Source organism: Pyxicephalus adspersus, chromosome 5 (assembly GCF_032062135.1).
Source record: "Pyxicephalus adspersus chromosome 5, UCB_Pads_2.0, whole genome shotgun sequence".
Classification (NCBI taxonomy): domain Eukaryota; kingdom Metazoa; phylum Chordata; class Amphibia; order Anura; family Pyxicephalidae; genus Pyxicephalus; species Pyxicephalus adspersus.
This window is the reverse complement of record NC_092862.1, coordinates 14,358,966-14,385,880: the sequence shown is the minus strand read 5'-3', so window position 1 is coordinate 14,385,880 and position 26,915 is coordinate 14,358,966. Positions and strand designations below refer to the sequence as shown.

Below are 26,915 nucleotides of genomic sequence, written 5' to 3'. Positions count from 1 at the left end.
AATATTAAACAGTATTTATATAGTGCCAACATATTATGCAGCACTGTATATTAAATAGGGGTTGCAAATGACAGACAGATACAGACAGTGACACAGGAGCAGGAGAGGACCATATTATTATCTACTAATGTTTACAGCAATGAGGTTGATCATCAAGAACCAGAGAAACGATAAAGAACACAGCAGTGTTGTTTTTTCCCATAGGGCCCATTCAGAATTTTTGTTCATGTATTCTGTAAAAGTCGAAACCTGATTTCTATAGGTTAATTTTTGTGTTGATTTACCTTTCCCCTGTTTTCATGCATGAGTTTCTTAAGTGAAAAATACCTACACCAGTGCAGAAACTAGATACTAGATGAATATTCTTATCACTTTGAATTTTTTTTCTGGCTAACCTGTTGTTCTATTCTAGCTGCCACAGAATTAAAAAAAAAAGTTGTCATGTGAAATATAGTTTTATAACCCTCCAAATGTTATTCAGAAATGTTTCCAGCTTTGCACATGTGCTGTGTCGACTATCTCTGCTGATTTTTTTTTATACATGTTTAATATAATGGAGAGGTTCTTGAGGTTCTCCCCCTATAAATTAAAAGATCAGTTGAAGGAATAAGCCCTTTAGATGTTAAATTGTGTTCCACTGAACTGATAGTTAGCTATGCCAAAAAAGAAACTTTTTTTCAGAATTAAAAGATTTTACATTTGTTTAAAACATTTGTGGTTACTGCTAAAGTTCTGCAACATTTTATATACACAATATGAGGGGAGGGTTCAATGTATCAAGAAGATATTAGCAGAAATACTTTAGCAATGTCTTGGTCTTTTTGTGAAATTTAAGACATTGTCTATTTAGAGTAAAATGATATTATTCTTGCTAAATGGCATCACCAACCCCCTTTATCAGCCTTTCTCAATCATTTACTTCTGAAGAACCTGTAAAATAGTTTTCTGGTTTTGGGCACCTTTGCTTAAACCAAATAATTGGGAGCCATTTGGAAACAAGCTTCTTAAATTGATGGAACGAATACCTGCTTTTTCAACTACTAAAAACGTCATTAGAACCCTGCAACTGGCTCTATTAGGTGGTGTTGGCCCCAGAACTAGGCAGGCATCATCAAATGGGAGGTTAATCAGACACAATTTGAGGAACCCCTAGCAAACTCTAGAGCAGTGTTTCTCAACCCGGTGTGCTGTGGAACCCTAGGATTCCTCCAGAGGTTGCTAGGAGTTCCTTGAACAATTTGCAACTCTCAGGCCAGTTTAGGTGACACCAATGATCTTTTTGGCTATCTGTAAAAGTAACATCATTTCAACTGACAGCAATGTAAGAGGCATTCTTCATGCTAATATACTGGGAGCTGTGGATATAATAATTATAGGAGGGGTTCCCTAAATACCTGAAAGTTATTTCAAGAGTTCCCCCATGTTCAAAAGTTAAAGAAAGGCTGCTCTAGAGCAGTAATTTTCAACCACTGTGCCGCAGAACACAAGTGTGCCATGGAAGATCTTCAGGTGTACTGTGGGAAATTATCCAAGTCAGGGGTGGATCGCCATGGCTACGGGAGTCAATCCCAGGGGCCCTGGCTCAGTTCTGGCTCATTTTTTACTCAGATCAATATTTGAGTATAACATGTTACTGGGTACTGAAGAAACCAAGCACCATTCAAGAGTATAACTAAATGGAAGAGAGATTTACATTCCATTAACAGACAAGAATGAAGGGTACAACAATATACCTACTAAACAATGACACAGTTTACACAAAATGTGTTGCACTCTATTATTTTAAAGCTTAGCAGCTTTTTAGCAAGTCCTATGTTACAAATAATAAAACAAAAAGGTGAGGGACTTTAAAGGCAGTATATAGATACACACATATGTCTATGTTGCTGAGTAACTAACAGTTGTAAAATTCAACAATACCAGTAACATTGAAAATTCTTTAATATAAAAATTAAAAAACAAACGATAACACAACAAAACATGCAAACCACCAATGCATGAATTACCCTCCATATACATCATGAGCATTAGTATATTGGGGGAAAAGGGGGGGGGAGGGGTACTGTTTGGGTCAAGTAGGGTGGCCCTTTGCTAAGAAACACTCACAATGGGCCTGATTTATTACCTGCTCTCCAAGGCTGGAGAGTATACATTTTCATCAGTGAAGCTGGGTGATCCAGCAAACCTGGAATGGATCTGGTCCAAGATTGAAGACAAATGTTAACAAATAGCAAATGGCTTTAGGGAAATCTTTTACAGGTTTGCTGGATCACCCAGCTTCACTAATGAAAGTGTATCCTCTCCAGCCTTGGAGAGCTTTAATAAATCATGCCCATGTCTGAAGTGCATTGCAATGCTCTCTTTAACTTAGGAAGTAGTAACTAAAAAAATGATAAAAAATGTTTCAGAAAGGTGAGACCAAAAATGTCATGTGTTTGGAAGAAGCCGGTAAAGTTGCAAAATAATTCCGAGAAAGGGGTGTGTTTTATAAGGAATGTTACACTGCTATACTAATTCTGCAGTTTCTCATAATTCCACTGGGAAATAACTAAAAAGTGATGGCATCTAAAAGCTCTGAACCACCAAATAGAAATGGTAAGCCAGATCCTTAAGGAAGCTTTTAGAGACAGACTAAGCTGTCAAATGGAATGTCAGAGACAACAAAAAACAGAAATGAAAGCATTACTGAACATTTATAACAGGATATTGTCACTTTGCACAAACTACAGCCATGCATATGGGAGATAATGAAGAACAGATGCTGCTGTCACAGTAATAATATCCCAGGGGACAGTTTTTCTAGCAGGTAATGTCATGGAAATAGGGACCAGAACACTTTTCCTGAAAATTAGTATGACCATAATGAAGCATACAAAGCTGGTGGAGAGATAACTGTCTGTGTTACATCATAGGCAAACCAATCATATTATCTCTTCCATTGATTACTCACAATTAACTCAATAACCAAAAAAAAGCATCCATCAACTAAGGCAGTCTCATATAATTGATACTATAGAAATAGATGGATGGATAAACAGACATAGATAATGCAACTGATGATATAGTAATATATTATTAAATATATCTGAATAGCAGCATAAGCTTATAACATAAGATAATATTTTTTAGACTGAAACAGAAACATATATAGACAAATAGAAGTATCAATGGATAGGTTGAGTTACAGGGTAATGGTTATAGGGAAAGAAAGGAAGAAATAAAGAAAGAAATTACACAAGATAATATATGTTGAAGTATAAGTATATATAAGTTAAAATTAAATATGCAGGTGTTATATATTATTAAATAGATCTTTATAGCAACATAAGATAATAGAATATTTTTCAGAAAGAACTAGTAATGTTAGACCGAAACAGAAACATATATAGACAAATAGAAGTATCAATGGATAGGTAGAGCTACAGAGTAACAGTTATGAATGAAAGAAAGAAAGAAAGAAAGAAAGAAAGAAAGAAAGAAAGAAAGAAAGAAAGAAAGAAATTACACAAGATAACATATGTTGAAGTATAGGTATATATAAGGTAAAATTTAATATATAAGCATATATATTTAAACAGGTAAATAGCTCATATAGATACATAGAAAACACAAGACAAATAAATAAATTTATGCATATGATCAAGGCACACACTTCACCAAGATGCCTCTATTTACTGTACAATATCTCATTACCTGTCCTTCCTATTTTATATCACACATTACTTTAATTTACAGAGTTCGAGGCTGAAAACAAAGTACCTTTAAATTTCCAAAAAAAGATATTAATTTAAGTCTCCTGGCTTTACCGCATTGCATAGTTGCATTTGCTATTACACCACCCAATTATTATAATACAAAACCTACCTACAGATGTTTCTCTAGCAGCATGCATAAGGGTTAATGTTATAAGGAATTTTAATCTCATTCTGCTAAGCATTTTAACCTCTTCCAACTGCTTCGTTTATTGAAAAACTGGTTTGTGATGTTAAATGCTGTGAAATTAAAGTCAGCTCTGTAGCCCTAACAGGCAAAGATACAGCCTTGTACTGTAGCAGCAGTCAGGCAAAGTTAGCCAGCCACAGGGAGTGTAGCAGTGACTGTGTACTCACCACCACAAGCGTGCAGCTAATGATCTTGTACATTGTGGTCTGTGACTGTGCAAACCTCAGGAGCTAGGAGCACAAGCCTCCTCTGCCTTCGTCTAGGCCCTCCTCCAGGTTTTATAGCATTTATATACAGACCCCAGTCTCTGAGCAGGAACTCACGTCATGGTGACACATTTTTTTTTCTTTTGATGGAAAACAAACATTTTTATTATAAGCGGTGGAGATCACAGAGGTGATAGGTCAAGGTTCCGATACCATATTTTAACTGGAAAGTCCCACTCTCTGGGATGAGGTAATTATAGAAGTGGGAACATATATATCCCTACATTCTTCAGTTGTTAGAACAGCATACTTCACATTTTTCTTTTTGCATTTCATTCAGATTAAATGGGTGTGAAAAGGGATTTGTAAATTGCTTTGTAAATCACAATGACTAGAAGGTTTTTGATTGGCCACTAGGAATATAAAGGCCTTTGTTTCTCAACAATACGGCTAACCCCCCATTGCTTTAAATGATGACCGTATACCCCATGGTGTGATTACCCCTTGACACAGGTGTATTACTGAAGAATATCCCCAAATTTACCTGTATGTAGCAGATCTTTTAAACCATGAGTCCTCCAATGATGGCTTGACATATGAGCAATATTGAGTTACCGTTAGAGGAACATTCTTCCCATCAGTTGAGGGTCCCTCAACCCAACGCCAGCCTGGAGATGGACTTATATATGCTTCCACTAAAAACAATGAAATGTAACCAATGTATGCTACTGAATTTGTCTTATCATCCTCCTACATTCCCATGTACAAAGAGGACAGGACCAAAACTCGAAGCCAATCAGTTTTGCATGCACATATACCAAAAAGAATATGATGATAGATGATAGCATAGTGGTGAAGGAGCAGCTCATCAGTGTGTTGCTGCTTCTTTGTTGCCATTCACAGACTGAGAGGAAGGGAGATGATCAAGTTGTTATACCTTACTAGAGCAGAGGTAGATCAAATTGCCCACCTGGTTTTGATATCTGGCAATGATCACTACGGTATTCTCTTCAGAATTTTCTTTAAATCTGGTTGGGAAGAAGCAGTGGGCGGGTGGTCCAAAAATTGTCCGGTGTTAACAAAAATTGACAAATTTATTGTTTTCAGTTGGTATTGCCATAGGAATCCAGTAGACCCTATAATTCAGACAGCTTTTTACAATCCCCCTGATCTTTGTTCTAGTTTTCTAAAGCCCACCTTTTTTGTATGTCCCATATTTCCATCGTCTTTCTATTGGGCACTAACTGTCCAGTGCCCCTGTTTTGTGACTCGACAACAGCCAAGGGGATACTGAAAAGTGCAGGGTGGCGCACCCAGCTAAAAGAGCCTGGGGAGAACACTGCACTAAATGGATAGAAATACAATTGCCTTGCATGTAACACAGATTTTTATGTGTGTTTTAAAAATGTGTTCAGTAATTTGTGAAGTTTAGAATTTTTTTTACATAAATACATAATACATAAATATTTTTTTTCTATAGTTTTTTTATGATTAATGAGAATTAAATGTACACATTTAATTCTCATTAATCATAAAAAAAACTATAGAAAAGAAGAACACATAGGGTACAGATAGCACTGGTTTAGAACCTGTGGTATAAAGAACTATAAAGTACGCAGTGGTGCTCTCAAAGGGAATCTATAATGACTTTAAATCAGAAATAAACCCGTTTTAAACTCACTTGTCCCTGTTCCATCTGTGGTGTCCCCATCTTCTTCTTTCTTCTTGCAAGTGGGTAAATTTCTGGTTGGGGAATCATTGTCTTTTGTGATCGGTCAGAACCCTTTCAAACTTTCTGTCTACCATATATAGTGCGCTCAGAGCATGTACCAACTTACCTGTCACTAAAAGACCTGTATTTGAAAAAACAAAACACCTCAAGGTTCTGACTCCTATAACACCACTGTTGGGTGTATACTTATGGTCTCTTGGACCTTCCCCTATCTAAGGTTGAAGTCATTGGTTGTGATATTGTGATTGTTCCAAGCCAAAATACTTGGCTTATGTGCACCATGTAATAACTCTCGAGGAAGCGGTGATATGTCAGTGAAACGCGTTAAACAAAATACACAAGTTTAGTGTTCATCTATATACAAATGTGAATTTATGATTGTACCAGGATCTCAATTCGAACAACCTATGCGGATATACTAAGAATGTTTTATGAGGTTTTAACTTGCGAAAATGTATATGTTTTTATGGATTAAATACCATTGTAATTAAAATATATTGTTTTTAATTTTAATTGTTTTTGGTCATTACTTTAAAGATATGTGTCTTTAAAATCCCACATGAAATCAACTATATATGGAATCTTTTGTCTTCTAGTTATGAACCTTCAGCAAATAAATTGCTGCTGTGTTCACTCTGAATAGCCAACTATGTGTACATGAAATTTGCTTTGCTTTTTACTCGATTTGAGTGAAGTTTCTCAACTCAACTTTATTAAATCAGCTTTTTTTGGGTCAATTACAATGATATACTTCTAATGAATGTGCTTTGGAATTATTATGCAGAATATATATATATATATATATATATATATATATACATAGTAGGTCAGGTTGAAAAAAGACATAAGTCCATCAAGTTCAACCACTAGGGAAATAATCATATCCCAGATATAAAGCCCTATGGACATAGTTGGTCCTGAGGAAGGCAAAAAAAACCCTGGTACAATTTGCTCCGACAGGGGGTTCCAGGCTGAGAGAGAGCCAGAGTGGATTCTAGGCTGAGAGAGAACCAAAGGGTCCCAGGCAAAGAGAGAGCCAGAGGGTTCCAGGCTGAGAGAGAGCCAGTGTGTTCCAGGCTGAGAAAGAGCCAGAGTGTTCCACGCTGAGAGAGTGCCAGAGTGTTCCAGGCTTAGAGAGAGCCAGAGTGTTCCAGGCTGAGAGAGAGCCAGAGGGTTCCAGGAAAGCCAGTGGCCAAACAGTACTACAAAACTGTGAATGGAACAGTACTGATATAGTGCATGTGTTAGTAAGAGAGAGCACCTAAGTGAGGTAGTTAGAGGCCCAGCCGGGCTACTGTTTATTGTTTTTGCTGTGACGCTATGGAGTGTGCTGTAACACTTGCCTAAACAAAAAAAAAAACTGATGTTATTTTAGACTTTTGGAGTCTGCTGCTTCTAATCTGCTCTGTAAGCATCCCGTTACCATGAGCAACCCCCAGTGATTGACCACAGCTTCTAGAAAATCATCCAACTTTTCTTAAAGCAATCTATAATAGTTGCTGAAACTACTTCCTGAGGGAGCTGATTCCACATTTTCACATCTGCCTGATCACTCATTTTCAAAGCCTTATTATCTCTGCCTTATGTCTAATATTAGACCGCTTCAGGTACATGATCTGGGTATGATTGTTAAAATATCTGAGTTTACAATTCTTCACCAATACCAAAGTGCAAAGGCATCAATATTTCTTCTTTCTTTATATTTTGGGTTTCAAATCCATGAAGAGTAACAGAAAACAGTCTGTACAATTCTGATCTTTGTTTCTTTAATAGCTTTAAAGATCTCTTGAAGATCTTTTCTTTGGTAGGTCTTTAAGCCTTATTTTATTTTATGTACCAGTCTGTGTCATATTGTTTGACTGCTGGACTCTTTGTTAATAAGTGATCCAAGAAAACAGAAACTATTACTTCTGACTATAGACTCTAAAGTTAGCAATACGTTTTTGTTGATTAGGAATATCTAGGGTTCCCCGGTAACTGACTGTAGCCACATCTGTGCTTCCTTTTCTTTACATTTTATTTAATACCATAACTTTTTGTTTTTTAAAATAGATAAATCCCTGTTATGTAGTGTTGTAAGCTAAATTGCATTGGGGAGATTTTTCTAAATTTCCTATCTGGTAAATACAGCAGGAAATGTTCCCTCTCTAGTAACCACATCTTCTTACTGGTTTCTGCTTGGTTCAGTATCTTTAGCTATGATGGAAGGATGCAATTTGCACGTAGGTAGTAAGGATCCAGTTCAAATTCAAAAGTTCAAATTTAACTTTTTCTATGGAGCTCTTAGAGACTTTCTACATCTTCACAGTCTTCCATGCCTTCAGCATAACAAATATTGTTGCCGTTCTTTTCACAATAGTTAAAATATCAATTATTTTCCTCCAGGCCGGTTGGAGAGTTCTTCAGAAAAGCAAAAAAGTATTCACTTCCTTCCAATTCCTAGGAATATAAAGCAGTAGAAAAATACCTATTGTAATTCTAGGTCTAAAAGGCCTCTCCTCCAAAAAATCAATACGTCAAAGCAAGATCCATTATTCAGGTGTCCAGATATAACTCAAGTTCATTATGGTTCAAACATCTTCACAACCAGCTTTTGTGTTTTAGCCATTTATCATTTCAACCTTAAATACAGATTTTAGATACTCCACAGTGAATAAACTATCCTTTCCTGTGAATTAAAATGCTAAAAGATATTTAGGACCATGTCACAGTGTGGCTGTGAAATAATAAATCATATTAGAATGTTCCATTAACATTCCAAATCATTAACCTAGAGCAGACTTTCTCAACCTTTTTACCCCTAAGAAACCCTTGATATAATTTTCCGGTGTGAATTTTTGTGGATTTATAGGGATAAATCCTTTTAAATTATTAGCCACCTTACATTAGTGGCTAGAGTTGGTACAAGACACCTCATTTAGGAAGTTAACTTCCCAACAATGATTTAGGCTAATGGGCATCCAACAGTGCAAAGGAAAACCCCAGCAAACTGGAAATCCAACATGCTATAAAATTCCAGCTTCCAAAAAGCACCTGCCTTGCTAATACTGTTGAGTGGAATTCTTATAAACAAATTAAGTGTGCAGAATATGTTCTGGAGTTACATGTCCCAGGACCAGAGGAAATTGAGTTTTTGCAGATAGTGGGAAATCCAGACTTTCTCAATATTTGATAAACATTAATTTTTTTGTTTTATTCCGTTTCTCAGAAAGTCACCAGTTGTTCAGACCACCTCCTTTCTCTAGAATTTCTTTGAAAGTCGTGATTCCTTTTAAGAGCTAACATCCTATTAAAAATTTCCAGAACACATACCAACAGATTACACAGCAGGCTACCTCCCATTGTTCTGCATACCAAGTATATGGTTCACACAATAATAAACACATCAATTATTTTTATATATTGACATTGTTGGAGTCACTTGTCTTTGAACTTAAAGTACTACTATGCTTAAGTCAACATATTTTATTTGTATGTAAAGCAAAACTTTTTTTTTATTTTGAATTGTCCTGGTACCCACTTTTTCAGAAAGAATATGGTGAACTCAAAAATATTCTGAGCTGTCACAAGAACAGACGGTGAACGGAAAATCTTCAGTTGGAAACACCTGTTCCTGTAATAACTATGTGGGAACATCCCTTTTCTTTGAACCAATTCCTGCTTAGGCTTAGTGTACACCAGGGGCGTCAAACTCAAATACACAGAGGGCTGAAATTAAAAACTTAAAAATTAAAATAAAGGCCAACCGCCGGGCCAAACTTGAAATTTATTGAAAAAAACAATTATTCTCAATAAGAAGAAACAAGAACACATGGGAAGAGCATGCAATAATAAGCACTGCATGCTCTTCTCATGTGTTCTTGTTTCTTCCTATTGAGATTAATTGTTTTACTTTGCCAGGGAATGCAATGTGAAACCAAATGAATTGCTGCATTCATTTGGTTTCACATTGCATTCTTTGGCACAGTAAAACATTTAATTTAGCAATAGCTCTATGATAAATCCTGATAATTCCTGATTATTGAGTTTACGTGTCAGTATAAACTCAGCGGGGTCCACGCATAGGCCGCTGTTTAATAGACACAAGTGATGGCACTACTACAATACCTGGCATCACTTGCGTCTATAAGATGTGGGGCCACGCATAGGCAGAGAGGCCGCTGGTCTAGAGATACGAGTGATGCCGAGAATTGTAGTAGCGGCATTGTACTTGCGTCTATAGAACAGTAGTTAATATGAATTGCAGCTGGCCCGCCATTACTACTGATTGCAATAGCGGTGGGCCAGCTGCAATTCATATTAGGAATTCTTTTGGGGGCCAAAAAATGTCGTTTGGACGCCAGACATTCAAACATGGGCTTTTAAAAGCCTCAGGTTAAAAACTGGGGAAATAGTCCGCGTAGACCCAGCCTTGCCCCAGTGTTTCTAGGACTGGAAGTCTCTTTAACACTCCTCCATGCATTACATACAATAATACAATTACCAGTGAGCCCATGAGTAGACGCACAGAACATATAAATAGAATCTCTTTCTAACAGAGATACAATATGGAATCATTGGGGGCAATCCTTTGTCACTCTGCTGTCTGGCCCAGTGACTACTGTCAGCGAGACAGAAAGCAGAAAGGTCTAGGGGCCAAACCTTACCTAAAAAAAATTATTGTTCCCCTCAAGGGGCTCATTTAAAAAACCTGACATGGATACATTTGTGATTTACAGATGTGTTCTGTGCTCATCAACAGTTCTGCAAACAAAAGGAAAAAAATAAAAGAGACTGGCCATGTGGTTTGTCTGAATTACATGGCCCATCCAATTCCAATCACAGAGCCATAGGGCTTTCATCAAGTGCTTAATGGTGTTATAAATGTGTATGATACTTATATGATGGGCCTACTATTAAAGAACAAGTTTTTAGATAAACCATGAACCATAAAATGGGCACCAGTAATAAGCAATGTTCTTATTTCATCCATTGTTTGCAATTGTTGGGCAACTTTTGACCATCTACCGCAAGTAGAAGTGATGAGCATCTCCAATGATCAATATGACAAGTCATTGCACACTGAACTTTTCCAGTGTTGGGCATGATTTACTAAAGCTCTCAAAGACTTGGGAGGATAGACTATAATGGGAGAACCTGTGTGATCCAACAAACCTTGAATCGATCTAGCCCAGGATTGATTTTAAGAAATCTGTTCCAGTTTAGATGGCTCATCCAGGTCTTCCTTTCTATCCTCTATCCTGGAGACCTTTAATTATTCAGGCCTATTCATGGAGCAGAGTACAGCTATTCTATATCTATCACATCTCCTCCACTGCCAATGTGAAACGAGTATCATGGATGTTCTTTGAAAAACAGTCACCATCCTAGTAAAAAGTGGTTTTAGTAATGTGCCTCGGAAGTCCCATACATCTTTATCTAGTGAATCCTGATGGTGGTATATAAATATTTCCCTGGTTTTGAACATTTCTGTTTCATAAAGAAGTTTAATTTAGAACTTTTAGTATGAGAATTAATAGATTTGAAGTTCATTGGAAAAGTGCAATGGGAAGTTGCAATTTACCAGCTACCTAGCAAGTACGTGCCACTGGAACAGAAATTCAAAGCTACACAGAAGTTTGATCAAATGTTCTCCTTTGTCTTTAGAAACCACTAGGTCTATCTAAACCCCAATATGTAATATATAGTACCTTATTAGTCCTTAGATATGTTTCTCCAGGCTCTTTACCTGTAATTTCACCTGGTCATCCTCCCATTTACATTCTTCTTATCCTGATGTATATCCCATTTACTGGATCATATCACCACTTAGAAAACTTATTCAAGACAAATAATGTTAAATATGATTTTTACATTTTTAATATACAATTTATAGAATGGCATATTGTGATCTCCTGAAATTTTCTCTTTCTTGGCTGACCATTTCTGATTCTGAATTAAGCAAAGCAACAGTCCTGATTTCACCTTGATTTCACTAGCACAGATCAGGAAAATTAGAAGAAGGGGAAACATTCTCATCTTTATGATTACCGAGCTGTCAACGTATTGACACAAGAGGGTCAGCATGTCAGTCAAGCAACTGGAATGTTCAGAAGTAGAATTCAGTGTTGGCAGCCATTATGTCAGATCTCTTTAACAAGGCAAACAATATATAAAAAGGAAGTCATAATCCGGTGCTTGCTCTTTGGTCCTTGTGGGCTCTCATGAAAGAAAACTAAAGTAGAACTGTGCAAAGGCCAAGCAATTTGTGCATTTATTAAAGTAGCTAAACACTGCTCATTAATTCTTTCACCTCCAAGAAAAATATTCAAACCATCCCCTTTAGCTGTTTCCAAGATATTTCTTCCTTTTCCTTTGCCAAGTTTTTAGGATTCATGTTTTCTTTTTCTTTAGACATAGCCTTTCCTCTGTAACATTCTCAGATTTGGTACCCATAACATTTCATCTACACATCCACTCTTGCCCTTGATTTCCTGGATCTGGCACCTGATTCATAGGGGTCTTTTTCAATTTGGGACTCATGGATCACACAAAAGCACCTTTCTGTTATCATAATGCAGAGTCAAAGAAGACACATGAGCCAATTACTCTAGAAAACCTAACCAGTTGTGCGTGTCTTGCTCTTTTACTGCAGGTTGTGGTAGTTTTTCCCTCTTCAGTGGTAAACTTGGCAAATAGCTAATAACGTTTACATTAACTAATAAAATGTATTTGCTGGAGCACCCAGATTCTCCCATGATGGTCTATCTTCTTCAAGCTTGGAGTTTTTAATTTATGTATAGAGGCACACTCTATACAATATAAGCCTACTGGTAAGTATTTCAGCCTCTATGTAAATATTACTGACCATAATTACTGGTTAGAAATAGCATTAAAAAAGTTTTTCCCCAACAAAAATATTTATTAAAATTTGTATGAAAAAAATACAACCTACCACTATTCCTACCACCCTAATGATAATTTTATACCCCCTTACTATTTGATTTTTGATGTGATGCTCTGTATGTCAGGTTGCATTTAAAGCCTTACTATTTCTTTAAACTCCTTGGTTAATATCCAGAGGCAAGGAGATGAGGTCCTCTGTAATCTCCACCCCTATCCTAGCCAGAGTTTACCCTAAAGCCTGGCCACTGTCACCTGAAAAGGTAAGTGCATCAAAATAACACTATATTCATCAATTTCAAAAGTTATACAATAAGTGTGAATTGGACCTGTAGATATACTATGGACATTTATATAATGACTATTGTATTTTGCTTTATTCTAGTTTAAATAAGGTTTTATATTACTAAAGTACAGAACATGATGACTTACCATATGCTATACCAACCTTCAACATATCATATGCCCTCACATCAGGCTCTCCATTCCTCTAGAAGTGTTGATTAAATGTACACTTCATTTAAAGGGATACTGTCACCTTGCCATACAACCCCATAACTTTTATTAATTAGACAGTAAAAAAAAGGAATCAGATTTTCTGGAAATTTGTGCAACTGCCTTGTGTCAGCTGATTGAATGGAATTAATTTTCATCTAGTGCTCAGAGGCTGTAGCTTTGAGTATGTTATACACAGCCTACCTGGACATTTTGGTTTATATTAACCTTATTATGTGACATTGATGGGGCAAAAAAAAATATTGCTTTGGTGCCCTCATTTATACTTGCTTCCTTGTGAAAGTAAAACTTTCTAGACCAGAGTTTCTCAACTAGAGTTCCTCCAGAGATTGCCAAGGGTCCTTGAAAAATAAGTTGAACTGACACCAATGATATTTTTGGCTCTTTGTAAGGGTTACATTTTTCCAACTGGCCAGCAATGTAAAAGGCATTCATCTTACTCATCAACATTGCAAGTTAATATACTGTTAGCTGTGAATATAGTAATTATAGCAGTGGTTCCTTCAGACCTGAAAGTTTTAAGGTTGAGAAACACTGTTCAGTTCATTGACCCTACTTGGAGATGTACTTTAAATATAAAGGAAAATTCCGATTACATTTTAATGAAATGAACAAACAAGAAAGCTATGTTTTATCTTTGATATGAACCTTGATAATGATCTAATGTGGAGTTGAATGGTTTCAGCTGCATGCTGATCATTCTATAGACTTGAGTGTTAGTTCTACAGGACATTGCTGTGATCCTATTATGGTGTGGCTGAATCATGGGGAGCAGTTCTCCGGATTAGATTAACTTTGTTTGATTTTATGGTTGAGGATGCAATATTTCAGTTTTTTAGGTCTAAGAGATCGGTGCTGTTCCACCCTTAAGACCTTCCTCACACTAGGAATTTCTGCAAACTCTTTCTAACCAAAAGTTTATCCTTTACTGCATTTTTCTCCAATGGTTGGGAGTATTTATTATCTTTAAGTTGCCTTCATTGTGATCCCTACTTATCCATCGTCAATTGAATCTGCTGCACTGTGTACAAACTCAAAGCAGAAAGATTCATAGGTATGAATTGAGAACTCTTAGGAATCAATATGAACTGGTGGGTAATGCAAAAATTTGTGATTTTTCACAAATGTGTTTAATAAAAATAGACATGAGTGGGATGAGCAATGCTCAAAGATTCGGACATAAAAACCCAAAAACAGTAAGGGTCACACAGGGGTTTGTTTTGACATGTACCCTGCTGGATCAGAACTAAAGCTTTGCAATGAAGCAATACATTTCTCAGCTATAGATCTGAGCAGGGCATCGGGATGGGGCATTGGGCCGACATTTTAGACCCGACTTTGACCACATGGACAGCAATGTTTCTTCTCCACAGCAGGCTAACACCAGTTTGTGGGTACCTTATAAAAAAAACTAATGTAAAAATTAAAAATACCTTTTGTTTTGGTGCATTTGATATATATTCAGCTAAGTTGAACTTTATTTGACATATATAGTTATAAAATGTGTTAAACGTTTGACCCAATAATAACCTCACCAACTCTTTTGCTGTTTTTTTTTTTTTTTTTGCAGAATCCTTTTTTTGCTGGTGAATCTCCCTTTGTCCTTGGTTCCAACTACTTGTCCCCAAGGTAAATATGAATAGACTGGACATCTTTGAGTCACTTCCCAGCCGCGCCTGAAACCGTCCCACGCTGAACAGCACAGTCATTCTACTAAGATGGGAACCTATAATTGAAGAATAGGACATGGGCACACAAAGTGAAATTATTTAGCCAAAAAAAAAGCAACATCAAACAAAACAGTAAAATATCCACCCACAGGTGCTCACAGAAAGCAGTATTAGAATATTTTCACACGTCGGTGTCGCGGACCATTACCTGGCAGAGGTTCTGCTCGTTAGTGGCTCTGTTTGATGTGGGCAGAGCGATAGATTTATACTAAACTGGGCAAGAACAACTAAGAATAGAGTTCAATGAAAAAAAAGTTTTAATTATAAAGAGTGCATAATAGCGACCACAGACATAAATGGGGTAATAGTAGGCTGTTAAAAACATACAAAAGAACTGGCATCACAAAGACAAAGTAAATTTTAAAAAAAATAAGCGCATTTGAAAAATAAATAGAAAAACTTTCCGTTAATTTATTATAGCAAATCAAAAAAGTTTGCAAATATAAGCTTTCTCCTGTTGATCTTAGGTCTTAGAGCTGAACCAGGGCCATTAATGACTGCAATATCCATTTTTTGCACACCACTTAACTGTACAGAGCTTTGCTGCTGCTTTGCATAGAGGCAGAATTATGGCTTTCAGATACTGCAAAATGTAACCAAAATAATCCTCTTCATGTCCAGCATTGGATCACCATTCTAATTTTTGTCCAGTGGGCATAGAGCTGACCCGCAAAGTATTGAAGTGATTATTAATTATTATTAAACAGGATTTATATAGCGCCAACATATTACGCAGCGCTGTACATTAAATAGGCGAAGTGATCCTACTGACTGTGTATCAGACAATGCTTGGCTAAATTTACACACTGGGGTAGCATGGTGGCTCAGTGGATATCACTATTTTCTATGTAACAATGGGGTCCCAGGTTCACGTTTGTATGTTTTCAACATGTTTGTTTGGGTTTCCTCCCCCATCCCAAAAACATACAGTTAAGAAATTGGCTTCCCCCAAAAAATAGCCTTGGACTGTGTAATATGTTTATGGTAGGGACTATGAGCACATTTGAGAGAAAGTCAGTGACATTACTATAGACGGTGTAAACATTGGGCTCTCCAAGAGAAGATAGATTATCATGGGTCCAGGATTGAAAATATTTGTCAACTAACAGCAAATAATTTAAAGTAAATCCACCCAAGGTTAGTAAGTGTAATGCGCCTGGGCACACAAACCACAACCAACTCCAGATATCCTTGAATCAGGTTTATTCAAAACAGCACAGCACGGGTTAATTTCAATCAAGCAAGGTACAGAAGGATAAGGCAAATGCAGGTCAGTAACAATCCGAGGTCAGGGCTGGCAGAGTTCAATCAGAGTCAGTTTCAGACCAGGTCACTGAGGAGATGACAAGCAGATAACGTTTAACATACACAAAGACACACCCAAGCACACTGTGGTAACAGAGGCTATATCGGGCAATGGTGTAAAGGACAGGCTCTCCTTAAATGGCCAGGATGACCAATGACCTTGCGCCACCTGGCACCGTCTGATAGGAGACTGGGTAAATCCCCTGCGGCTGATTGGCCACAGGGAATTCAAACTAACTATGTCCTGCCCCCGGGCGAGGCAGCCGAGTGCCACGCCCTCGGGGGGTACAAGAGGGATGCATAGTAACACGCGCACCTCTTCCCACAGTACCCCTAGGACGTGCACTACTTTGCACTTGTTGCAAAGGAGTGCTGAGAGCATGAACATCATTAACCACATCTAAAGGGATGCAAGGGCTGCAGCCTGGCTGAACAGTAGTTTAGCCAGGACGGATCCCTCCGCCTGCAGAGACAGACAAGCTGCGGGCAGGGAAGCAGCCTCGGCCATGCTGCCTGCTACTGCGGCGTCTCCCTCTGTGGCTGGGAACCCCAGGGACACCGCGGGCTCGCAGGGCGGGTAAGTTCCTTACAGTAAGGCTGTGTAATCACAAGTTATTACATATCTTACACAACATAATACATAACAACACATATCTTGGCTTTTTAAACATGTATTGTTTTTTGCCTAGAGTTTCACTAATCCTGTGAAATTTAGGGTTGAGAATTTTTTTGAAAGTCCCAAGTATAGCAGGGATTATATGCAAGGGGAATTCATGAGTATTTTCTAAACTTCTATTTCGAATAATGAGCTCATTAAAGTAATGTGCAGGATTTTTATATGTTTGTAACGTGATTCAGGTCTTCTGTTGTCAGTTACAAGGTATAATAAAGTGTGTTGAAACATTGGGATGTCAGGTAGTTACCTGGCTTTAGTCATGTTATGGGTTTTGATCTGCTCTATACGCGCACACATTCCTGGTCTGTGTATAATGGTGCTTTGTGAAAAAGGAACTGCAGGGGATAGAGTGCTTTTATTGAGTCATTGATCTGATAAGTAACAATCCCAGCCACATAGACTCCTCTATTGATCAACCTTAAAGCTGAACTCCAGGTAGTAAAAAAATACCTTTGTTTACATATTCCACAATGGCCATAAAGCATTTAAATCCACTTTGTATTGCCTAATAACAACAATGGCTATAAGTCAACTTTGTATTCCCTAAAGTCAACAATGGGTATAAATCCACTTTGTGTTCCCCAATAGCAACAATGGGTATAAATCCATTTCGTATTCCCCAATAGCAATAAAGGCAATAAATCCACTTTGCATTCTCCAATAGCCAAAATGGTTAATACTTCACTTTATACTCTCCAGTAGCCATATATGTTCCCCAAATAGCCACAATGGGTACAAACCAATTTGTGTTCCCTAATAGCCACAATGGGTATAAATTCAGTATGTATTCCCCAAAAGCCACAATTGGTATAAATCCATTTTGTAGTCCCCTATAGCCACAATGAGTATAAATCCACTTTGTGTTCTCTAATAGCCACATTTATTCCCCGATATTCACAATGGGTACAAATCCACTTCAAATTTCCTAATAGCAACATGCATTCCCCACTCTCTACAACAGGTATAAATCCACTCTGTGTTCCCCAATAGCAGCATGTGTTCCCCAATAGCCACAAAGGTTATAAATTCACTTCAAATTTCACAAAAGCAACATGTTTTCCCAATAGCCATAGTTAGTATAAAGTCACTTGGCATTCCCCAATAGCAACACGTACTCCCCAATAGCTACAATGGGTATAAATCCTTTTCGTGCTCCCCAAAAGCCACAATGTTCACAAACTATTTTGTAAAAGCAGAAGTGGCATCATTACTGGGCTTCATATAGCCTGGGCAAATAAATATGCAGTTGAAATACACTACAAAAAACAAGTCACACAAATTAATATTTTGTTGGACCGCATTTAAATTCAATTACAGAATTCAGGGTGATATCATTTTAATATTCTTCTGCAATGTCACAACATTTTTTTCCATCCAGAGTTGAATTATTTTTACCAGGTCTTGTACTGATAATGGGAGAGTTGGATCGCTGCATAAAGTCTTCCCCAGAACATCCCAACGATTTTCAATGGGATTAACGCCTGGAGTCTGTGCCGGTCAATCCAAGTGTGAACCAGTCTTTTACAATTTGAGCCTTTAATCTGAATACATAACTGAATTTATTTTAATTTTCTGTTTGGGGTTGAACTTCAATACAAAATTATGCCTTACAAAACCACTTACATTCATAGATATTTAAACAAAAGGTTTATTAGCTTATAAATGAAATACTTGGGATCCTGTAAGTTATTTTATTCCCCAAATTTACAATAACAAAAAAACAGACATTGGTATATTTACCTTTTCTTGTTTCTGTAGAGTGTTGAATTCTCAATCACTTTTTGTGCCATAGACAGTAGTGATCCGGATCAATAGAGAAGGTGAACCTTTTTGATAGGGATACAGAATATAAACAGGATTTTAGTCCAGAACTTGAAAAAGGTTGTAAAAAGGACATATTAAAAAATCCCTCTCCACATGGACAAAAATTTCTCCAAAGACTGGGGTTTCTCAACCAAGGTTCTGAGGAACCAAAGGATTCCTCCAGGGATTGTATCTGGTTCCTTAAGCAATGAGCAAATTGGGCTTCTCAGTTGCCTCTGACACCAATGATATTTTTGGGTATCTATAAAGGTGACATTTTTCCCGATGGCCAGTAAATGTAAGAGGCATTCTTTCTAATGACCACACATTATTATACTGTGAGCTGTGGATATAAAAATTATAGCAGAGTATCTCCGAAGACCTGAAAGTTTTTTCAAGGGTTCCCCTATGTCAAAAAGCTGGAGAAACACTGACAGTGGAAGACCTCCTATCATCTATGAAACATTTGCAATGAAAGACACTGCCCATCTTTAAGGAATAAGTAGGGGGACCTCTGCTATATAGAACAAAGATATTATTTCCAGTACTGTAAAATTAGGCTGCATGTAGGAGAATCCAAAGCTAGAAGCCAGCCTGTCTCTATTGCATTACATCATACATAATCTAGTCAAAGGAGAAAAGGAACACAGGGAAAATATAAGGCCATGTTTGACACTGATGTACAGTCCAATGTTGGGTCCATAAGCTGGAAAGTGACACTAAAGGCTACAACGCTCCTGGGTCTAAATAGTCAACATAACAGTGTTTCAAGAGGGTATAAATCCGAATACAGCTAAATATTACAAATACTTTGACAATACAAGCATACCTTTAAAACATATATATATTTATTTTTAAGATTGTCCTGTCTGTACAATTTCTGAGGAGTGGGCTGTTGTCTATGTTAAGAATTTCAAAGTACCCTGCTCCAGACATTAGGTAAATATAATGTGAATATGTAACAGTATATGTAAAATTGCAGTATATATACTTTTTTTTGTGGAGGTATATCTGTTGGAGAGAACTGAGTACAGAAAGATAGAAAATGTGCATTGACATGGTAATGTTACCCTTCCCAGCATATAGCAATAGTTTCCTAGTAAGTTAAAGAGGAACTATACTCAAAACTCAAAAAACAAACAAAAATACACTTACCTTCAATCCCGCAGGGCAATCCGATCACTCCAGAGGGTGTCCGGCATCGGGTCCCACGTTGTCTCAGCATCCGACCCGGGCGTCGCCATCTTCGTCTTCTCTTCCGGATTCTTCATCCTATGTCACCCGACCCAGGCGCGAGATTGGGCCATGTAGGATGAAAAAAAATTTAACAATTTCGCTTTAAGCAAAAAGACTCCTTCTGCACATGCTGGAGATGCTTGGGCATGCGCAAAAGGAGCGCCCAAGAACCTACGTCAGGCATCCCAGGAGGCTTTGCGCTCCCATTTATTCTCGACCACCTAGGCAGCCGAGAATTAGAAGGGGCGTGCTGCACCTTTTTTTTTAAAAAAAAAAAGGGCGTTGCACCAAAAAAAAAATGAATTTTTACCCTACATAAAAGGTTCCCTACGCTTTTATGTAACATGAAAATTCTGAGTTTAGGTACGTTCAACCACTAGGGAAATAAACATATCCCAGATAACAACCCTATGGACATAGTTGATCCAGAAGAAGGCAAAAACCCTGGTTCAATTTGTTCCAACAGGAGAAAAACAATTCCTTCCTGATTCAACGAGGTAACAGGATGTTCCCTTGATCAACAGTCTCTGTTATCTTTAAGGCTTGGGGCCTTCCTAGACAGGAAATTAAGCAGTAAACGTATGTGCTCCCTCTCTTATCCATAAAATGTTCTCTGGAATCTGGTTTGCAAAAGAGTAAAGAGGCAAAATCTCGACAATGGCAAGGTCATCTTTGGAAGAGACAATTTTATCTGCAAAATGTAACCCCTGTGCTGTTGGGGTCTGTTGTGGAGAAGCTAATTTGTAATCTGAAAGCCCTTTTTAACAAGAGGGCCCTAGAAATAATGAAACCAAACTAGTTTTTTATTCTTTGCATATCTCTGCAGGATCCAGCGATGTGTATATATGCTTACTATAGATAACTCATCCATCTAGCAATGAAAGCATCTCCTACAGCGATGTTGCTGTTTTCTCTTCACTGTCAAGAGTTCCAGCTGCTGTCATTTCTTTCATCTGGGGCAGCAGGGGACAGCTGTCCTCAGCTGCCCTCTTTCACAATTGGCTAAATGAATCTAAATAATGATGACGTGAACCCCATCATTATTGTTTACATTTGTTTCCAGGTGCCTAGCTATGGATAGTAGACATCCAGGATTATTATTTTTTACTGCTAATCTAAACATAGCCTTAAGGTCCCATTGTGATAAATATTGGAATGTTTTCATTATTTTAACATGTTAAACATGTTTCTTTTGTGCTTATTGGTTATGCACTGGCTATTTGGCTGCAGTTCAACTTTAGGTTGTAGGTTTGCCCAAGTGCATTATTCTTATCTCCATTATTACCTTACCATCATGCTGCATTCTAGTTATTTTAGGTGGTTTTGTAGCATACAAACAGTACACACAGTCTAGTATTGCCTGTAGAGAAATCACTCAGGGATTTTCCGAAGATGAATCATCATACCCACCTGAAAACTGACCACTTTACAGACTACAGAGCAACTCAAATATAATATCTTCCACTTTTAGTTATGAATTCAAACTCTGTTTTTTTTTTTTTCTTTTTTTGTTTTTGTTCCAAGAACCTTGTGGTTTTCACTGTTGTTTGATGGGTGTAAAGTACGGGAAAGCGCCCCCTGCATGTTAGAAGTACTAGTAAAATGACTGTATTTCCAGTTATGTAGGTCGGAATTTGTTCCGCTCTTCAGAAAGGCTGAAGATAACGCAGTCATTGAGGTATATTTAAATTTGTGTGTTAATGTCTAACTGCTGTAAATTGTCTAGTCATACCGAAACTACATAGGGCATTTTGAGTACAGTGAAAATGACTATGGTGGTGACATTTGGGATGACATTTGTAACATGATGTATCATTGTTTATAAACAACAAATACTGTAATATATTTATATACCTTAACCTCAAAAATACATTAACATTTCCCAGAAGCAAGATGCAATGTCATTCTATATTGGTTGCAAAATTAAAATATCACCTGCAGTATATCATTAGAAACTTAATTTATCTGGTGGTTAACTCTTATCCCTTCCAGTTGTATTGGAAATAGCTTGTTTTAAGGGGGAGTGTGGTCAGCCTTGGATATTAAGCTTGTTTGGGCAGGTTCTTCTTATACCTATCATATCATAGTTTGTACTGTATTTCAATATATAGATTTTAACCTGGTATTTATTGTACAGTGCAGCATAATATGTTGGCACAGACTAAAAACGGCATTTCAAATGAAGAACTTTATACCAATTGTGAAACATGGTGGTGGAAATATAACCTTATTACTCAAATCCCCTGTTATTTATTGTACAGTACAATAATATTTTGTCACAGAAATGAAGAACCTTGGTGAAACATGGTGGTGGAAATGCTGTCTGTGGTTGCTTTGGTGCATTGAGGCCTAGTAAACTTTTAATTATTATCATCATGTCAACTATGAATTCTGCACCATATGAGAAGTGTGATTGACAAGATTGTGAGGTCATCTGTCTGAAAGTTAAAGTTAAAATGGCAATAGATCCTTAAAAACAATAATGTTCTGAAGCAAATCCACCAAGGAATTGCTCAAAAAGAAGAAATAGAGTGGTATGGAGTGGCCTAGTCAAAGATTGTATATCATTGTAAAGGTCTACCATTTCGATGTTGAAAAGGTCAACAACGTTTTCAGGATTTTCCTATCTATGATACATGTAAAATTTTGTACACCACAATGTGATTTTACAGGATTTGGAGAGTTATGATATTCCAAAATGTGATGACATGACTATATTTGAAAAAATGTTGATGTTTTTTGTTCAATAATAAATGTCCATTGTTGTTCATAAAAAAATAAGACATAAAAAAAAGACACTGTCGTATTTTCTGGGGAAACAGCCCAGTGACCGTAGGAACCTGCAGTAACAGATGATTGGAGGCACGGCGGGTGCCTCCAATCAGCTGTGACTGCAGGCAAACTCAGATGAACTCTCAATGGAGATTCTCCATTGAGAGTTCATCTGAGTTCAGTTCCCACGGTCACTGAAATTACAAATTTCGCTCGCTCATCCCTAGTAGTAAGTAATGGACGATGGGAGGAACCATTGAGACTATTTGGAGAGTTGGATTCAACAAAATCCACAGGTGGTAATTTCTCTTACTTCAGATGAAAAGGCTAATGTGGGTATCTGAAAGAAAGTTTTTTGTTTCAGACTGTTTCAAGCAATAGATTTAATAATTATTGTTGTAGCACATAGTAAGAGGAAAGTTCTATGCTCAAAAAAAATAAAGATTTTATTCCTGACCTACAAAAATGTAAAACATTGCTCATGTGAGAGTAGTTTGCACAGTTTCTCCTCTTCTGCGTCTGCTTTTTTGATAGACTTCTACATATTATCAGAGAATCATCCACGATAGGTTGAAACTAATAAGCTATAATTATATTCAATTTATATTTTTATATTAATGTTTAATTTATTTAAAATACTTATTTCTAAAAACTTGTTTTTAATACGATTTCCCCTCAATTAAAAAATGTTTTGTTATGTTTGTTGTGTTTATGCACAAAGTATATTTTGTGCATGCAATAATTTTTGTTAACTATACTGGTTATTTCTATTTTATTTGAAACCTAATATTTCTAAAATTGGTATTTGAGAGAGGAACTAAACCACTATACTCACCTGTCCACTTTCTGTGGCAGGTCACTGCCATCTTCTTCCTTATTCTATTCCTCCTTGTAAACTTTGGTCATCTTAACTGGCCGGGCCAACTGGAGATCAGTAATTCCTTATGAGTTCAGGGGATGCCAGGATTGCTGGGTATCCTGGCCACCAAAGCTAACATGCACATGTGCAGCTCAGCTTTCTTGACAGATACCTGGAGTGATCAGGCAGGTAGGAGGGATTATTGCAGAAGGGACCTCATATTTCAATTTCTGCAATAATGAATAATAATTGGGGATTAGGTAGAGTTTGTGATATGGTAAAGTTTATTGAGGTTCATCTTTTATTCAAATTTGGGAGATCTGGTGCAATTGATATTGCTGACATGTGCCATATTGATGCAAAAAGTGTGAATTTAGTGACAGGTCCAATTTAAGATGAGAATTCTGAGAAACAAATTGAGTAAAAGGATGAGCATGCAGGGCAGAGCTCTGATTGTCATTCTGTTCTGATTCATGGCTCTGGAAATGAATCAGTGAATGGAAGGTTTTATTCAGCACTTGTGGTGAGAGAATTTCACAGCTTTGCTTGCAGTTTTCAGAGTGGATGTGTGACACCTTCACAACACAGAGAGGCATCTGTAAATGTGAATTAATATTGCTTGAGAATGAGCATGAGGTTTGCTGACGAATGATACATATTATAGGCATGTAGGATGTAGATGTTGGTGAGCTTTGAAAAGCTTTGACCAATTTCCAGCAAAGGCAGGTAACTGGCAGAATCAAGGTTAAAGCTGAATTCCAGGCATCCTGCTATATACAGGGCTGAAAATTACTAGGTGGTTGTTGTATCTGTCAAAGGAGTTGCATTTTTCTTTATTCAGTCCTAAAATATATATATTGCTAAAAGTGATGACTTATGTAGCCCAGATACTTGCCCCACCTTCCCCTGCTGAAACAGTTCCTTCCTCTTTACCCCTTCCCCTTTTTCCCAAATACAGACAACACACCAGTTTTGCGGGGTAAAATGGCTTTGCAGCCATTTATTATCCAACAAATCTTATTAACTAAAATAAACAATTTTAAATAACCATATATATATATATAACCTTTTACCATATAACATTATAACAATACCCTACCACTGTATCGTCAGGTTGCAGGTCTTCAAAGACCCTAACCAAATCTTACCCCAGAAGGGTCTGCCACTCCCATGTTATTGTTGTTCCTAGCTGCTCTACTCCTCCTTGGGAATGAACATCAATTCCAGCAGCCCACCAACATCCACCTATCACATTTTGGGTACACAACCTCCTAGCAAAAAGACACACAGGGCACCCGTACCATAGATATAGATGCGTTCACCCAACCATAACTTAAAAACATGGAGGACCCCAAACTGCCAACCCCCCATTGACATACCCCTGTCCTCTGAAGAGAGATCCTCTTTTTTCTGTTTCCTGTGAAAATGAAAACTGCTATGCAAATTGTAAAAAAAATGCATGGCAAAGCAATACAATGAGTTACAAAAATGGAAGTCAACCAAAGTCAATTCTAGTTCATTCTAGAAAAGCAAGGTGCAGATGGCATGAATCCAATTTTACAGTGGCAGACAAGTTACATGAACATGTTTATGACTGTGTTTTTTTTTTTATTTGATTTTTAAGAACCTGTCCAAAACCAGGTCTATCGGGTTGCATTGCTCAGTCCAGGCCAGACACAAAAACAACTTGAAATTCATTGTTTCCAATAGGTCATGTTCACACCGACGTGCTGCGATAATGCGAGATGGGTAAAAGCTGAACATGCTGCATATAAATATAGCACAATGGACTCTATCACACTAGAATACATCACCAAAAACTTGCTGCAGTTATGGAAATAACTTGGCTACTGCTGTGGAAATAAAGTTAACACAATGCGTGTCAATTTACGTAAACCAAACGTCACTAAATATTTTCTTGCTAAACACTGTGAACGTTGTATAAACTATACACTTACGCTGCCCAGCCCCTATCCGAAATCTTCCACTGTATGTTGGTGAATATTGTACTTGTAAAATCTACTTGCATAAAGTTACAGCTACATTTACTGTACCCCTATATTTTGCCTGCAGAATGCAGAGTAGGTAAAATCTCAAGAAGGTCTTTCAAATGACTTTTTACATTTCACCTGCTTTGTGGACTCAGAATAACGATGACGTCACATTCAGCAATGTGGAAGACAGTGATATGAAAAATTGCCTCTCTTCCTTTTGCCTTTTTATATATTTTTCTTCTACATATAGTAGGTAATTTAGGAGAAAAAAAGAAAGGTCCCAGCCAGTGTAACTGGACATTCTATCTTAGTGGAAATCAGTACTGTACTGGGAAAAGTAGTAACTGCAGAGGATACCGTCCCCAAGCAACCTGAAGTAAGTTTTAGAGGGGCTGTGCAGAGCACTAATGAGGGAACATTGAGCTTTATATGGGAAGATAACAGCAGTGATCTGTAGCAGTATTATGGATTTCTAAAGAGTGTGCCATGGCCACTAATGGTGGCATTTAACCCCCCCCCCCCTCTCACCAATGTCTTCATCATTTCTATCTGTCTTTTCTGGTTGCCTGACTTGTCTACCTTCTCTGTTGTCCTTCCCCTGAAAATATGAAGAGGTTTGCCAGAAGCTGCAGAAAATACTGTCCCTAAGCAACCTTACATGGCTTTTAGCCTGCTTGCTTTGGATCCAGCAGTTCCAGCCATAGTAGGACATGGTGGGTACACCACCTCCTAACATAAACATTTACAGGGGTCTAATAGTGTAGATAAGTTCACCCAACCATAACCCAAAACCAATGCGTTTAAGGACCCCAAACGGCCAATCCCCCCAATAACAAACCTCCTGTCCTCATAAGAGGACTGTTCCCTTACTTTTCCTCTCCTTACCCTCCAACCCTAGATCTATACCACCAATCCCCTTTTCCACCTACCCCTCGGGACACTGCCCCTTTTTTTAACCCCCTTCAATTCCGCCCCTCCTGTGCACAGGAGTCATGCAGGTCCTCTGCCTACATTCCACCATGTTCCATTCGTCTCCAGGCCTTACTATCCAGCCTGTCTGCTAGGTCTTTTCTGGTCTTCCTGGCTTTAAACTGACTTCTAGTAGTTAAATGTTTTGGTTGTTTTTATGAAACTATCTTACCTTTTACTATGCTCCTATCCCTTTTTTATGGAAGTTTGGTTTGTAAAGTGGCTATAACAGCAGTGATCTTTAGCAGCCTCATGTAACCTTTCTCAAATCTTTGGCTGGCTTCTGCATAGTG

General features: G+C 37.5%; 1 protein-coding gene across 1 annotated transcript in view; it reads right to left on the bottom strand.

Annotated features, from left to right (window-relative positions):
* The window catches only part of TNFRSF11B (TNF receptor superfamily member 11b), a 14,489-nt gene extending 10,292 nt beyond the window's left edge, over positions 1-4,197 (bottom strand). The window contains exon 1 of the mRNA XM_072410706.1: positions 4,110-4,197. Coding sequence (XP_072266807.1) covers positions 4,110-4,142 — 33 coding nt within the window. The 5' untranslated portion in view covers positions 4,143-4,197. The remainder of the gene's footprint in view (positions 1-4,109) is intronic.
* Between the last annotated feature and the right edge of the window lie 22,718 nt (positions 4,198-26,915).